Raw genomic sequence first — 17,028 nt, forward strand, 5'->3', positions numbered from 1 at the left:
GCAGTACGAGCAAAACTTGAGCAAATGTGAAGCTACTTCAGATCAAGTGGGCGAGAAACTGCAACACTGAGGAGCTTTCATGGAGGACATGCTGGTCCTCTCCTCAGAAAAGCTTCAGGTCTGGGATCTCTACAGTGATGAAGGAAGCGAGATGTGCTCTCCTAGAGATCCCTGCCATGGCTCCAGGAACAGGCTGTGAAAGAGCAGCAGCGCTGAGGTACCCCTGAAATAGCAGCAGTGTGGGGATGCACAGTGGGGAAGCAAGAACAGAGCTGTGGCACGGATTTGCTCCTTTTCCCAAGGGAATGGAGTCATTCTTTACTGGGTCATGCTTACTGAGTCTGAAAAACACTAATTTTAATCTCCAGACAGAATACATTATTCTGGCTTAGATCACTGCTGTGGCAGGAATCTGAAATGTGCAAAGTTGGCAAATACCTTTATTATTGTAACAGCAGATTTTTCCAAACAGAACTCTACTATTGCATAGAGGTAAGTTACATCTACCAAAGCTGAAGGTCGCAGCATTAGAAAATAAACTTTCTCAAGATCACAGGAGCAAACACTGTAGATTTTGGCCCTGCTGCTGTCAGAAAACTATGAAACATTAGGAAAACTACCTCGTGAAAAACAAGGAACAAAGTTAGATATGCACTACTACATACACAAGTACTGGTATATCATGTGCCAAGTTTAACTGATCTGTTACTATCAGTTCATTTAACCAGCAGATGCATTCATACAATACTGCAGTCCAAAATTCAGGGAAATGATATCAAAATGTACTGTAAATTAAAAAATAAATACATTTCATAAATTACTGAACAGCAGTCTGCTTCCTACTGAGTATGTTCCACCCAGCTTCTGAAAAGGTTTTTGCTGAGCCTTATTTAGATAGCTAGCACACAGGGGTGTATAATGCATACTTTATAATAGTTATGTTCAACTATTTCTCATATCATATGAGGAACCAACATGTATTTCATCATGTGATGTAAAAAACATTGAAATTAATTTGCTAGGTGCAAACAGTGGCTAATAAGCAAGTCGGAAATAATACATGACTGATAAGCTATTGTAATAAAGGAACAAAAGGGGCAGTAACCCCAAAAGGACAATAAACTGAATACTAGCCAACCTTCTTGTTTTTTTTTTCTTTTTACAAAGTTGCAGTTGAAAATTCTAGTGAGCTTCTGGATGCTTACTCACAGGATGTGGTTTCAATCACTTGAAGCATGGTAAGCCTGGCAGATCTCAATCAAACGTAGTGTAAGCTGGAGTCCTTTATGTGGTGTTAATTTCACTAATGATAGCATATAAGAAACAAAGGAAGCAGGAGAAAATACCTTTTTTTTACAGTGTCAGGCAAAGAATATTTACAAAGTGTCCTACAGACAGGTGCCACCTACTCATTAGATGGTGAGGGCACACTCTGAGAGCGTCACATCCTCATAAACAAACGCCCAAGTGGTGCTGTGGCATCCACATGTGACTGCTTTAGTCATCCTCATTCCTTCATGTTTACTCCTTCAGTGACTCAACCATGAGCTTCATTTGCTGTGAGAGAAGGGGAGAAAGAAAAGGTAAACCGAGTGCAGGGGCAGCGTGATGAGTTACACACACCAGTAGAATCAGACAGCAGAATGCTTCTGAACCAGCTGAAGCAATAAAACCACACAAAAACATGAACTCCAGATTTGAAACGAAGCTTGCCAGTCTTGTGCCTGACTTTTACAAAAAACACACCTTTAACAGAGGTATTGCTTTTTCCACCAAAAGATTCAGCAACTGCTGATGCAGTTTGTATGTTGTGAATCCATTATTTTTGTGATGAATAATGCCTCATACTGAAAATTGTCCCCTCTCCCTCAGGCTTGTGATGGGGGTAGCTGCTGCAAGAATGGCAAAACGAAAAGCTGGAGGAAATCACTGCTGTGTGTCTTCTGCCCACAGTGCACTGTGCAGACTGGCATCGCCACTGCTGCTCCTGAGACTCCCAGCCTCTATCTCTGGTCAAGCCTGCATGTGCTCAGGGGAACTGCTAGCCACTTTATTTCTCCTTAGGCAGCCTGGCTGTTCCCTAAACAGCAGCAGTAAGCACAGACAGGTAGAGTTGATGGGCTTCACCAGAAATCCACCCTTACATTTAGGAAGACATCTATACCAGGCTGGAATTAAGAACGCTTCTCTCTGAATCACAGTTTTATTAAAATACAGGATACTCCTTTGGGACAAATTCAGATAAGAAAAATGCTCACTATAATGAAGGACTTTGATACCAGACTCTCAGACACAAATGGGATTAAAAATTAAACTGTTGATCATTACTTCTTATAGCAAACATTCATTATGAAGACATGAATACAATTTACTTAGCAGGAGAATCCACCGACTGGGCAAGTGGTATGCACACTTTTAAAGCACATTCTTAGGGATGTAAAATTTAAGTTCACTGTGAAGTTTTCAATGCTGCAGAGGGCTTTTGATTTAAGACAGCCTTAAATATTTAAGTTTTTTGAAGGACCTTAAAAGGTCAGTGAACTACTGACATAACATTGCCCCAACTGTTAAGCTGTAACGCTTATTAGTATTTCTGTATTGCCCTCATACAGAAAAAATCTTCTTTTGCTGTTGAATTCAACAAAAACATCCTGTGATATGAGAGGAAGCAGACTGCTATGGTGATATGTTAACACATACAATCCTGTTGTTAACCATTATTGTTTTCATCACTTTAGGACATCACTAGAGAGATCTCAACGTGAAATCAGAATAACGATTCCAGATGTTGAAAATACTTGCTGAGTAAGAGAAATCAGAGCCACTCTTTGAAGCTTCTTGTTGAAGAGGATGTTTCATAACACAGAATTTAGAGAGGCAATAAAAGCGGAGTTTAAACTGTGCCAAAGGCATTTCTCACACACCACCTGGGCCTATCACCTAAGGCTCATGCAACATCTGGAAGCCTGAAAAGCACCCTGATATGCAAAGAGTAATTACAGTGACTTCAGTCCACAAAGAAAAAGGTAGAGAGACAACAGTCATAGTAAGGACACTTCTTGGAGACCAGCCCAAAGGACAGGATGAGGAGCAGAGGAGCAAAGGAGCAATGGCAAGGAGATGCTGCAATTCAGGAAGCCATAGGCTGGTGTCTAGAACAACTGCCTTCTTCAAGGCAATTTTGGCACATGTGGATAGAAACAGACTGGACATACATAAAAAATGTGAGTGATCATATGAAGAAATAACTTATGCAGCTTTGAACTCCTGTGTAATTTCCATACCATCCACCCAGTGGTGGATGGACACCTGCTTCTGAGTTAAAACTTCTTCACTGGATGCTTGTACTTGATTTTATACGAATGTCCCAATACATATGAGCTATTACAGAATCACAGAATCCCGAGGGTTGGAAGGGACCTCAAAAGATCATCTAGTTCAACCCCCCTGCAAGAGCAGGGTAACCTAGAGTACATCACACACGAACTTGTCCAGGCAGGCTTTGAATATCTCCAACATAGGAGACTCCACCACCCCCCTGGGCAACCTGTTCCAGTGCTCTGTCACTCTTACAGTAAAGAAGCTCTTCCTGATGTTAACGTGGAACCTCCTGTGCTCCAGTTTACACCCATTGCCCCTTGTCCTATCACTGGATATCACTGAAAAATACCTAGCTCCATCATCCTGACACCCACCCTTTACATATTTGTAAACACTGATGAGGTCACCCCTCAGTCTCCTCTTCTCCAAGCTAAAGAGACCCAGCTCTCTCAGCCTCTCCTCATAAGGTAGGTGTTCCACTCCCTTCATCATCTTTGTGGCTCTGCACTGGACTCTTTCAAGCAATTCCCTGTCCTTCTTGAACTGAGCGGCCCAGAACTGGATGCAATATTCCAGATGCGGCCTCACCAAGGCAGAGTAGAGGGGGAGGAGAACCTCTCTTGCCCTACTAATCACGCCCTTTCTAATGCACCCTAGGATGCCATTTGCCTTCTTGGCCACAAGGGCACATTGCTGGCTCATGGTCATCCTCCTATCCACCAGGACCCCCAGGTCCCTTTCACTACTTTCCAGCAGGTCAACCCCCAACCTGTACTGGTACATGGGGTTGTTCTTCCCCAGATGCAAGACTCTACACTTGCCCTTGTTGAATTTCATCAAGTTTCTCCCTGCCCAACTCTCCAGCCTGTCCAGGTCTTGCTGAATGGCAACACAGCCTTCTGGTGTGTCAGCCACTCCTCCCAATTTAGTGTCATCAGCGAACTTGCTGAGGGTACACTCAGTTCCCTCATCCAGGTCGTTGATGAAAATATTAAACAGCACTGGTCCCAGCACCGACCCCTGAGGGACAACACTAGTCACAGACCTCCAGCTAGATTCTGCCCCATTGACCACAACTCTCTGCCTTCTTCCTTTCAACCAGTTCTTGACCCACCTCACTACCTGATCATCAAGCCCACACTCCCTTAGCTTATCTATGAGGATGCTGTGGGAGACAGTATCAAATGCCTTACTGAAATCAAGAAAAACCACACCTACCGCTCTACCATCATCCCTCCACACAGTTACTTCCTCATACAAGGCTGTAATGTTGGTCCAGCATGACTTCCCCCTGGTAAAACCATGTTGGCTGTTCTTAATGACCCTCTCATCCTTGATATGCCTAGAGATGGAGTCAAGAATAAGTTGTTCTATCACCTTTCCGGGGATGGAGGTAAGGCTGACCTACCTATAATTACCCGGGTCCTCCTTCTTGCCTTTCTTATAGACTGGTGTGACATTTGCCATCCTCCAATCCTCAGGCACCTCTCCCGTTTCCCACGATTTACCAAAGATGATGGAGAGTGGCCTAGCAATGACCTCTGCCAGCTCCCTCAGCACCTGTTTGTTTGTTTAATGTTAATTTCTTGCTGAGCCCTGTGTCAAATGCTTAGAACACTGTTGTTTTCCAGTATGCTTGGTCCTGGCATTCTCTAACTACTCTCAATTTTACCATTGTGTGTATTAACACCAAATGCCAATTCAACAACCTGAGGAAAACAATTTGAAAGAATCAAAAGCATTTAGAAGTGAAAATCGATTAAACCAGGAGTTAATGACTCACTGCCTGATGCTTTTCCATATGCATACTGAACATACACATTTGTATATATGAAGAACAGACATGCAAATAGCCACAGTTAAATATAAAGATGATATAAAGGCAGATGTTTCTTATCAGCAACTTAATTTTCTGCTTTCCCTGTATTCACCATGTAGACCAGCTCATCAGCAGTTTACTGTTACTGTTACATAGTTATCTTTCCCACTTTCTCAAATTATTTATAATATGAAAGCATGATGAATATATATGAAAATCATTATTTCCTAATGGTGAACAGTCACATCAAAAGTAGTTAATTGGTGAGCTGTTTGCTGACAACAGCAAGAACTGTATCAGCTTGATCTGTAAGTACCAGCCAGCTATAGTAGTGGCAAATTAACACCCACTTCAAAGCTCAGTTAGTCTTTTCCACATTTAGTATTTCATTCTGTATAAAACTATAAAAACTTATTTAATGGAAATTTGCTCTCACTGATTATAATGGTGGGAAGTTGTGGTAACTTCATATATAGAACCACAAATCTTCCCTCAAGGTTTTTGTGTGGCACTAAATGCTCTTTTCAGAGGATGGAGCTGAAGAACTTTATGTCTGAGGTAAATTTTAGCCTCAATTCTAACTGTGAACAGTTTTTCATCAACCTCTTAGTTGCTATAGCTAGAGATGATAACTAACTGATGCTTGTTTAGAGTAGTGATAAACAGCTTCTAGTATACTCCTGTTTATAAATTCCAGGATTTCTGTGTCATACCACACAGCCACAATATAACACTGAATGCTTACTTTTAGTAACTCATCCAGTACAACCCTCAAGTCTTCTTGAAAGCTATTGATTTCCAGAATGCAGTTGCCCCCCTGCTGAAGTGATATGACAGCGGACTTGTAGGAACATTTTCACAGCTTCCTTACTTATCAGAGCCAAGACCAATGGCCCTGTGATACTGCAAACCAGAAAAAACAACTCTAAGAAAAGCCATGCCCAAGCATTAAACCACCAAAATGCAGATTTTTGATGAAAAGGTGAGAAGAATTTAAACTGAAAATTAAAAAGAAATGCTGAATTGTGTAGCTCTCACGAGAAGGGCTCTGTAAGCAATTACAATAATTTCAAAGACTGAAAAGATATCAAGCACTGCACCTGTTATTCTCCTTACCTATAGGCTGCATCTGGAATACTGTGTCTAGTTTTGAGCCCTCCAGTGAAAGAAGAACACTGATCAGCTTCTCAAAGTCTAGGCATGGAACATAGAGGGGCAGGGAGTTGAAGCACATGCTCTGTGAGAAAAGGCTGAGTCACCTGCCAGTATCTACAATGAGGTTAGCAAGGAGATGGAGCCAGGCTCTTAGCCGAGATGCACAGCAACAAAACCAGAAACAAAGTGGACGAAGAAATAAGCCAAAAAACCTAACAAAACCAAAATTCACAAGGATAACTAAGCACTAAGTGGTGCAGGGAGGTTTTGCAGTATCTATTCTCAGAGGTTTTCAAGACCCAACTGGAAAAAAACCCAAGCAATCTCATGTGAATCTGGTGTTAACCCTGCTTTGAGCAGGGGGTTGGACTAGAGACCTTCTGAGGTCCCTCCCAGGCTGAGAGATTTTTATAGCTGTTCCTATAGAAACTGTGACAGAGAAGTTTGCTTGGACTCTACAGATCTAGAGTGGGAATTTGCTGCAACAAACAGCAGATAACAGCCAATAGCAAAAAAAAGATAATTTTGTTCTTTCCTTTCTTGTATGCTTAATTCATGGCAGAATACTGAGTACAAAAAGCTAGTGTTAATGAAACAGTAAGTTTGCAGAATTGGTAAGTGCAGAGTCAGGAAACTTGCAGATTCACATAATACGTGCCTTGGAGTATTGTGCCTGATTAATAGCGCTGTGAGCCACAGCAGACAAAGCAGCCCCACTTGTAGTACATTTTTTTCCTGATCTACTTCATATTGTCTTTGATTTAAATTGCAAAGTATTAATTCTCACTACAATATTCTTGTGGTATTAGTCACCTTTTGTTGAACCTTATTTTAGTTCAGTAGATAGCACTAAAATGTGGAAATAATAGTAGAAGATGCATGGTATCACAGTATTTTCTTCAGAAGTATAGCTTATGTATTCTGAACTTCAGAACATTTAAATTAATTTTATCTTGTTTTAACCCATACTTTTTAAAATTCACTTCACCATAACTGATCATTTAGTTGCAAATTGAAAGATAAATACACAACATTAAACAATATGTGTGAATGCTTTAATTGCACTCCTGGATGCTGGACCAGCCTAGCAGATGTTCTCTTTAGCTTATACAATTACTTCTCATGCAATAAGCAGCTAGTCCATAGATTTTGGAGTCAGAAATTATTGACTAGCCAGGAAAGAAACAGCGCAAAAGTATCCAAAGTGACATGACCCTGATCCTGTCTCAGAGCAGAGGGATGGGCTGCAGAGTCCTATCAGTCATGTGTTTCTTTGACCTGGGGCAAACAGACTTTACTACAATTTAAGGATGCAGTCTGTCCCTAGGTTAACAGCAAGTTAACAATGTTCTAATGACTTCAGGGTGAGCTATGACAGAATTTATTTTTTCAGGACTTTGGTTAATGCTAATTACCAGCTTGCAGGTACTAGTTACAATCAAGGAAAAATGGGTCAAACAAATTATCCCTCCTCTATGAAGTTTGACAAGCTTACACACTAAGCAGGATGCTCCTGAGTAATCAGTTACCCTTTGGAAGAGAAATACACAACACTTTGAGAGTTTAACTAGACTTCTGGACATTCATATGTATTAGTATGGACGTGCCTGACACCGAAGCACAACTGCACATATAGCTGAGTTAGCCTTACACCAGCTGTAATAGCAGTAGCAGTCCCTGGCTAAGAACCAGGTTGCTCAGTACATTCTAATTTACTCCTTGAGCTCACGTGCTGTGCACTCACCCTGCCTCATGATTCAAGAGGCACAGCTGAGAAATAGCAAAATCAGCAAAGCAGCGTCTGAAGAAATACCAGCACCAGTGGCAAAGGACTGGAATGTGGTCTGCATTGAGATAGCCAGCCCTCCTTTCTCCTCACATTGCAATGATATAGTGCTCAGGTGACATTAAAAACACACACCTCACTACAGCTTCTGAGAGAATATACATTTCCATCTAATGCTTTCAAGACACACAAAGTTACTCAATTTTTTCCATCTTAAGGCCAGAAGAGACGTGCTGGGTTATAGACACAAGCCTCCCGCAAGTGCAGAAACCCACGTCACAGAGACTTAGGCAGAGGAGACCACACAACATCTATTCCAGTATTACATGTGTCGAAACCCATGAGGTTTTCGCCAACATTCTGTCACAAATTCTATTGTACAAAAGTCAGAAGACTAGTTTAAACTGTTTAATGCCGCAAAAAGAACAGAGGAAAAATCAAAGACCACAAACACATCTTCTTGTAACCTGTGCAACAGCAGGCAATAGACTGTGAAAAGCAACTTCTCTCAAAATGAATTATGCCTAACCCTCAAAGAAGACATCCCCCACACCATCTCCCTTCCCCATAATCCCATTACTTTCTGGACACAGAAGTGGCCATCACTGGAACCCAGGCACACAAAGCTCACCATATAAGTACCAAAATCACCAGTGCCCTCTTCACCCTCTGCTCTGCCAGTGGGCACAAATGCATGCCCAGCCCCTCCAAGTTATAACCTGGCTCACAGTTCTCTCCAAATTTGTTAATTTGTGGATCTGTCCAGAGCCCTACTCAGTTTCCAAAAAACAAGTAGTAACAACAACAAACATTACTCCTCTATGCAGGGAATTAATGATGTCGTCTAGATTGAACTTCAGGTATGAAACTAAGAACCCAGCTTCAGAGAATCTCTGGAAATTTCTGTGACCTAAATCCAACATAAATAGCAGATAAACATAGAGGGTACATGGCTGTGTTTTGTCCTGCTACCACACACCAGCCACAGCACTGAAGGCACACCTCTCTTGCAGTAGGCAAGAAGCTCCAGTCTGAAAAATAAATCAGATAACTCCAGAGAAATTACAAAACTGAACACCAAAATTAGAAAATATTAAAATATACTTGAAGTATAAACCACATGCTTAGAAATCAGACTTCCACACTAGGTGCTAGGCAGACACATAGCAAAAGCAACCAACGTTTTGAAAGTTTTTTTCCTAAGAAGGAATTTGCCTCTCCGTTTATCTTCCACATCAGCATGGAAAGCAAGTTTAATTCTGAAGTTATTGTTACCATGGTATTAAAAAAACACATTAAGCTGCATAAAAAACTACTGAATGTTTAAATCATTTGGTGAAGAACTATTCTCAGTTTTACTGAAGAGTTTAACAGGCAAGGAATCCAAGAGCAGCCAAAGGGACGTGCCAGATCATCTTATTTGTTTACCTCTCCTGCCTCAAGTACTTCATTCTCATAATATGATTTCCAGTAGTATTTTCATTCTTCTCTTTCTCTTCAAAGCCAAGCTTTCTTCTACTTCCTCTGGGGGCCCTGCTATTGCCTATTCAAAGCCCAATAAGAAGTAATCAACATAGAGCTGGTAACCAATTACAGTGTTTTTATAAACATTCTGAAGAAACTAGTTCTACCAATTTTAAAGTGTATCAAAGGTCCATATACAGATATTTTCAGAATGTCAGTGACATCAGACAGAATTCCTTCTCCACCAAAGACACCTGTGACAAGGCAAATCCCCTTCCACCAAGTACCCTGCTCCTTGGGAAGACCATGCACACATGAGTTAAACACTGGGCTAAAGTACTGATCAGTTACACATATTGATTTGCTTTAAAAATATAATTAAGTTGATATCTATCTGATCAGATAAGGTCATATACCTATTCAGATAAAGTCAATTACTCAAATTAATTATGGCAGATTTATGGTTTAATCTGACTCAGGGAGTTTATTAACTAAGAACAGAGGATGAGAAAATATTATGGGGAATTACATGTTAGCTCTGCTGTTTGGTTTATCCTTGGTATCTTCTTATCACCACTTTGGGGCTTGGCTTAGAGAAACCCTTGATCTCATAACCCTTATGCAGATGTACACATATACACAAAGGACACGTATGACACAGCTTATTAAACTTGCCATTTTCACTGAAGATACACAACTGGATATGAAGCATTACTCTTAAGAGAACTACAGAAGATTATCTAGTAAGCATGTAGGAGAGTCAGAATTAACTTTGCTTGCACAGATATTTTGAAAATGAGTATAAGGTTGGTTTGGTAGTTTCTAATTTTCTATTTCTTCAAAATGAGTAAGGTTATACCTGCTGACATAGTCCTAAATACAGTTATAACAATATTTATGAATTATTCTCCTATGCCTGTAGTAATTTTAAACAACTTAGCAAAGGGGTAAAGGTCTGGCTTCCTTGAAGGCAGTTGCAAAATTCTTGGTTACTTTTGTGAAGTCAGACTATGTGCTTCCTATGTTATGAGTGAAGAAAACACTTTTCCTTTTTTCCAACAAATCAGTGGAAAGAACACCTTTTTGTTTCAGTTTGTTTGCCACATTTGTTCAGATGTGAAGAGATGTAGTGTTCATTTGGTAAAGCTCCCACCCATCTGCCTGTTTTTCACTACAGCAAGGTACACCAGTGAGAAGCTTACTCATCAGTATCACCATGCCCTAGTGCTCTTCCTCCATAGCCCCATTTTCAGAGCTATCTGTATTGCTATCAGGGACCCAAACAAACTGTTACGGTTTTCTGCCTCTTAATACTATCATCAATTTCTTTGCAAACCTTTATGAAGTTATTTTGCAATGAAGAGCAAGCTATGGAAAATTAAAGCTGTATAATAGCTACTATTTTCAGGCTGAAGACATAATAATTTTTAATCAGCTTTGTAACATAAAGACAAACAGTCTGTAGATATGCTAAATATTATTGTGTCCTCTGTTCCCAAGATCTGATTTAGTGCCTTGTAAGACCCTGCAGACTGGAAAAATGTGGGAATGATTTCTCACTACTTAATTTCATTATTTTCAAGGCTTGACAACCCTATAAATCTCATTTTCTTTCTGCTAACTTAAAACTTTGTGCAAAACAATACATAAAGGTATAAGCAGATTACTTGTATTATATAAAATACATACAAATGTATAAGAATTTAATAACATTGTAATTTACTCCATATTTAATAACATTGTCATTTTTAAACTCCATATTAAAATTGTTGCCTTCTAAACAAAATACTGAAACTATTCTACTATTTCAACCCAAACCTTGGTCTATGCAGCCCTTCCATGCACAGAATTAGTCAATTTTCATATGCCTTGGTAAAACTCCTCATACTTTTTTCCTGCTTTTTCTTTTCTGTCACGTGATTTTGCCTTCTTTATTAAAGCATTTTGCTTCCTTTCCTTTATTTCTTGTTGATTCTCTGTCTTGTGTACTAGTGTCCTAGTTGCATCGTCTCCCTTACTTTTTTTTAACTCCAGTTTCTTCAAGCTGAGAAATCACTCCCTTCTGCATCTAAATTCACTGGTTGGTAAGGGCCAAATCTGCTGGCAGAAAAACCGCCAAGAGGACTGGTCCCTGAGGCTGGCAGCTCCCTGGTGGGAAGAGCCACACTTCTCCTACCACTCCCATCAACCTGCTCTGCTTTTCAGGAGCAGTGGGAAGGAAAGGAGGAAATAAAGTACTGCCAAGCACAGCCCCACTTTGCTGCTCTGCTCTCTGGATAAAGGCTGGCAACAAACTGAAGCCTAGAAATAAATGTGTTGAACAGAAATATACTGCTTCAGTCCAGCCACTCCTCTAGACTGACCTTCTTTTGCTTCAATGGAAATTAAAGCTAATGGTGCCAGCTTCAGAATGCACTGAGGGATTAACTATTGTGATTCATGTTAAATTGCCACACTAATTTAATTCTATCAGACCTCATGGCTTTGCTTTGAAATGGTTCTTACAAACTGCAAAGTGCTTTTATTGGGTATCCTGGGTTACCAGAACCATCATTCTTATTTTTCCGATTTCATCTATCACAGCAATAAATATATTATCTAGCTTCCAACCACAAATATCTAAAATAATGTCTCAGCATACTAGCTGTAGCACATTAAATCTCTGTTCTATTGCTACAGAAATATTGTACAACATTACCATTTGTCAGAAAATACATGTTGTTTTATAAATTTTACAGTAAGACTTTCATAAAAATAGGTTGTTGCATCTGTCAAAAAAACCCCAAATTTTTAAAATCATGCCAGTAAGTGTTGTCCAAGGACTCTAAATAAAGGTTTAAAATATCATATGATTTTGCATCAGTAAAGTGAGTTAATATTACCCCATGAGTCATCTAGTTAATTCAATGGAAATTTATTTGATGGCATAAGATGGAAGGTGAACACACATTTCCACAGATCCTTGAGGGCAAATCTAATACGCAAGGTGGGACAGGACAAATAATTACAAAATATTAACAAGCTGCAAAAAATCCATTTTCTGCACTTTCAGCTTGGTATTATGTCAGTGCTCACATGCTTATGCTTCCTTCCTGGTGCTGGGGACAGCCAGAAAGCAAAGACTGAAAATTCCATGTACTATAATAGTATCAACAGAATTGCAAAAGCCATGGCAGTCAGCTACATCCTCTTCTAAAATAATAACAATAATGCAAAAACATAGCAAAAGATTTCTTCAATAATCTAAAGTAAATAATTCCCACATACTAAAAAAGAGTGCATCATTTTACTTATTAATAGGAAATAAGAGTAATTAGCAGTGTAAGGAAATTAGCATCAAAGGAAAAGAGTACACCCAGTAAAAAGAAACTGAATTGTAGGCTATGATTTACAAGAATGCATCTACAAAAGGAACTCGAGAGCATTCAAACACACAGATTCTTATTTTCTCTCTCTCTACCTTCATACTGCATCCATCCCTATGTAAAAATATATAGAAAAAAATCAAACACATAGAAGAAAAAGACAATTTTAGCAATGTAGTTTCATTGGAATGAGCAGTGCCGGCATAAATATTTGTATATAAAGGGGTATTATCACCAATATTAACAGGAGGCTGTTAGGCTTTGGTTTCCATGTGCTGGTTTTTGATATATGTTACTCTGTATTACTAAGTAGTAATCTCATATATAAATAACATTGAAATAATTATAGTAAACTTTTGCAATCTTAACTTTTGATCAAATAAATGTATTGCATTGAAACTGCCATCTGCTGAACCTGTTTCTCAACTGTGTTTGACCTTTCTGCAACATGGGAATAATCACAAATAATATTGGAGAAAACACATGAATAACACCTTAACAGAATTTTCTCTCTTATGTAATCTGCACAATTTGACTAAAATAAAAGAAGTCTTTGTCCTGTGTTAGTGAATGATTCTCTTTCCTTGATTTCTGCTGATCAGTGAAAAACTAGGAAAGAAAATACAACTCAGAATTACTAAAATCCATATAAATGCTCCTGTATTAGATGTTTATGCAACAAACTGGAACATCCTCAGTGGCATTTAAAATAAAATTGGTTTTGAAGCAGATATGAAAATTATTTTTAATAGTGACATCAGCTTAATACCGATACAGAAAGCAAGCAGCTGCTCCCTTTAACTGTTATTCCAAAGTTTTATGTTAACAACATTTCCGTATACTTCTCAGGGAAACAACAGGACTGAGTACTCCCAGAGAAGTAACTGGATGAACTAATTAACAGTTTGCTCTCATAATTTCAACATCAAGTTAAAAACAAGTAAGGGAAGCTCTGGGTGTGCCCCACCTGCAGAAAAAAAGGTGTCTTCTTACCACATGAGAAACTTTGAACTTCTAAACTTGGCAGACCAACTAAATTCTGGGTTTGCTCAACAATACTTCCATCAACCGAAACCCATCTGTCTGTCACTTCATTAAGACTTTACCTCACCACTGGTTACCAAACGTTACCTAAATCTGGTAAGAACAGACCTTTCCAGCTCCTCAAAGATGACCAAACCTTTTTCAAGAGACAGACTAATTTCATAGCATATCTCAAGTCAGAAACAAAACAGCAACTGTGTTATTCTTTTATATACATCTAGGAGTACCTTCAAACTTCTGAAAAAAATCATCAGCATAAGAAGATGCTGCTAAGAAACCCCATCCTTTCAGTAAAATAGGCTTCCTTAGTTTTTCAATTTATTTAAATCATTCAAGCAAGAGGGCACTAACACAGAGCTTCTTTTCAACAAATATCCAGCAATCCCAGTTTTGTTTCAGGCAGCTCTGCTTCAGTGGCACGTGAAGCTGTCTTTAAACATCCAGGGCTGTGTTGCTGCCCAAGCTTTTTCAATTCTTTTCTTCCTAGGTAACGAAAGGCAGTTGATAGGCAGAACTGTACAAAGCTTTTGGAACATGTATGACCAAGCAGATGGTGGGTGACCTGTATATGTAGCACAGATGTCCAGAAAGACCTCTGGGGCAGGAACTTAACACTTGTGCATTTTTATAGAGAGCTAAAGCAACATAAGTCATAATGTGCATGAGCCCTTGAAGTGCTACAACTATATAAACACTGCAGTATAAATAGTTGCCTACCACACAGTTCTTTTGTTTCAATGTCTGACCTGAATCTTAAAAACCTGGGTTTGGTGAGCCATTCTGGAGGAGGTACCAGCTCCTACATAACAGTTACCAAAATAGCTACGAAGACTTCTAAAATCCTGCAACTTTTTTCTCATTCTTTCCTACCAATGGAGTCAGTATCCACATGCATCTGCTAAACCTTCAAAATATTTTATCTGCAATGAAATTTAAACTCCTTCTAACATGTCTTTCAAGTAACTATGATTGGTCACATCACCAAAAGTTTGATCAACCACTCTGGACATCATTAGAGCAACATCACTCAAAATACCATCACATTTTTTGCCTAGTTTTTTAGTCATGGTTTTATATTATCCCCATTTACCTGCGTATCAAATGTAATCAGCCTTTGTAAAAGGTAGATAGTACCGCTAGGGTTGGGCCAAAAGCAATGAACGCCCATACAGTAATGCCCTACCATGTACTGCTTATTTCTCCAAGCACATTCCAAGGCAATAGAAAAACAAGAGTATGAATTATATTATCATCTAAGAAAGCACATAAAGAGAAAAAAAAGAAAAGATTCTCCTAAGAAAAGAGGGGAATTGGACAAAAAATTCACCTGGGTGGGGAAGGAAGGCAGCAAAGCCTGCAAATGAGGGGAGAAAAACCCCAACAAACAGGACAACTAAACTACTAGATTTCAGATTCTCCAAATGCTTTTTAGGAAGGCAAATCTTTTTCTTTTCAATTTATTTCACAGGATATACATCCATAAGTAGTGCACATTACACCTATTACTATGTGAATAACCTAGCAAACTACACAGGACCATAATGCTCTGAAATGATTTCTGAAGTCTTAGTTGCTGACAACAGAGAAAGGTACTGTAGTACCTTAACTTATAAAATATTCTATTTGTTTCTAGTCCTGCTTTTCCATTTAATTTTAATTTATTTTACTAAAACTTTAAAATACAAGAAAGCTTTAAAAAGTATCTGCCTGAATTTAGTCCTTTTGCCAGACACTTTACTCCAGGTTTCTCTTTTATATGAACTGGAACCTTAAAAAGCATGCTTTGATATTCAGAGCCTAACAGTTCTATTGAAACCTCCTGACAGCCTGCTTCTCAGAAGCAAAAATATATTATCTCACCAAAAGATCTGATCTCTTTTGCATATAGCTACCTAACACCGCATGCCATGTTTCTTGTAATTCACAGAATTGCACATCAGAGAGAACCAGTGCTGAGAGTACATACAGGAGAAGTTATTCTTTTGGTTAAGCATATAGCTATTTATATAATGGTAAGATGCTTTCTATGTACATAAATGAATAGAGTAGCAACACAATATATGCTTCTGAAACAGCAATACCAAGTCTGATACATATGCAATATGCCTGTCTACAGAAAGCTACAGTATATGCCCCATGATTTCAAAACATTTCTAGCAGAATATTATATATTTTTGTCAAGTCAATGTATGTCAGACACTTCAGTTTAATACTTATTTCAGGAAGAGAAGGTAAAGAGATCCCCAGTTTTGTCCACTTCATAAATTACCTCAGAATACATTTTAGACCTTCATAATATGTTAAAGATATAACATCCCGTCCTCTGTATTACTAATAAAAATGGTTACTCTCAGCTTGGCAAATACACATTTCTTGTAGTTTTTACAGCATAGGGTGTAATGAATTAACTACACACTAGGCACTAAACATCTAAAATATTCCCCATGCTAACTGAATAGAATGCTGCATACTAATTAAAGACTGACATGCTCTTTGACCCCAACCATCTTTCCTTGAACACAAAACCTCTTGCATTTCCGAAATGTCAAGTCTCATTGCTTTTCCATAGAAGCATACAAGACTTCAAATGCAGCAGAAATGCTGTGTTTATGATGTACCAGAGGAGAATGAGAGAAAGACAGGAAATGCTTGTATGTTAATTATGGTAGATACTCAGGTTAAAAACCAAACATCCTTCGTGAACATACCCAGTCTCATTTGTTCCACTTAATGTGCTTCCTATTTTGCTTGCATATTGAAAAAAAAATTCACATTACTGAAACTAACCTTCTTTTATTCATTTTTCTTTGTTCAATCACTTCACAATTCAATAATTTCATAGTTCAGCTGCTGTTCCAATAAAAGATGGTCTGTAACAGATTTGCCGGCAGTCTGAACTACACGTAGGTTGTCCAGAATGGCATTTTCCCCAGTCTTGTGCTAGAAACAAATCTGATTTTTAAGAGAAAATGCAATAGTAATTAATGTATTTTATACATCCATTTCAGGTGCTTTGTAATGTATCATCCTACCCTGAGCTTCTCAATTCTCTAAATATCTGCCTTCCCCTCAGG

The 17,028-nt window shown here is 38.8% G+C and overlaps 1 protein-coding gene across 3 annotated transcripts in view; it reads right to left on the bottom strand.

The window, feature by feature from the left end:
• Positions 1-335: 335 nt before the first annotated feature.
• The window catches only part of ANO10 (anoctamin 10), a 139,771-nt gene continuing 123,078 nt past the window's right edge, over positions 336-17,028 (bottom strand). For 2 of the 3 annotated variants that reach the window (XM_031052511.1, XM_005152855.3), the window contains one exon: positions 336-1,557. In XM_031052511.1, coding sequence (XP_030908371.1) covers positions 1,522-1,557 — 36 coding nt within the window. In that variant the 3' untranslated portion in view covers positions 336-1,521. Of the gene's footprint in view, positions 1,558-16,741; positions 16,907-17,028 lie in introns of all 3 variants that reach the window. The other variant, XR_004081104.1, reaches the window with a different exon arrangement.

This window comes from Melopsittacus undulatus, chromosome 1, assembly GCF_012275295.1.
Source record: "Melopsittacus undulatus isolate bMelUnd1 chromosome 1, bMelUnd1.mat.Z, whole genome shotgun sequence".
Classification (NCBI taxonomy): domain Eukaryota; kingdom Metazoa; phylum Chordata; class Aves; order Psittaciformes; family Psittaculidae; genus Melopsittacus; species Melopsittacus undulatus.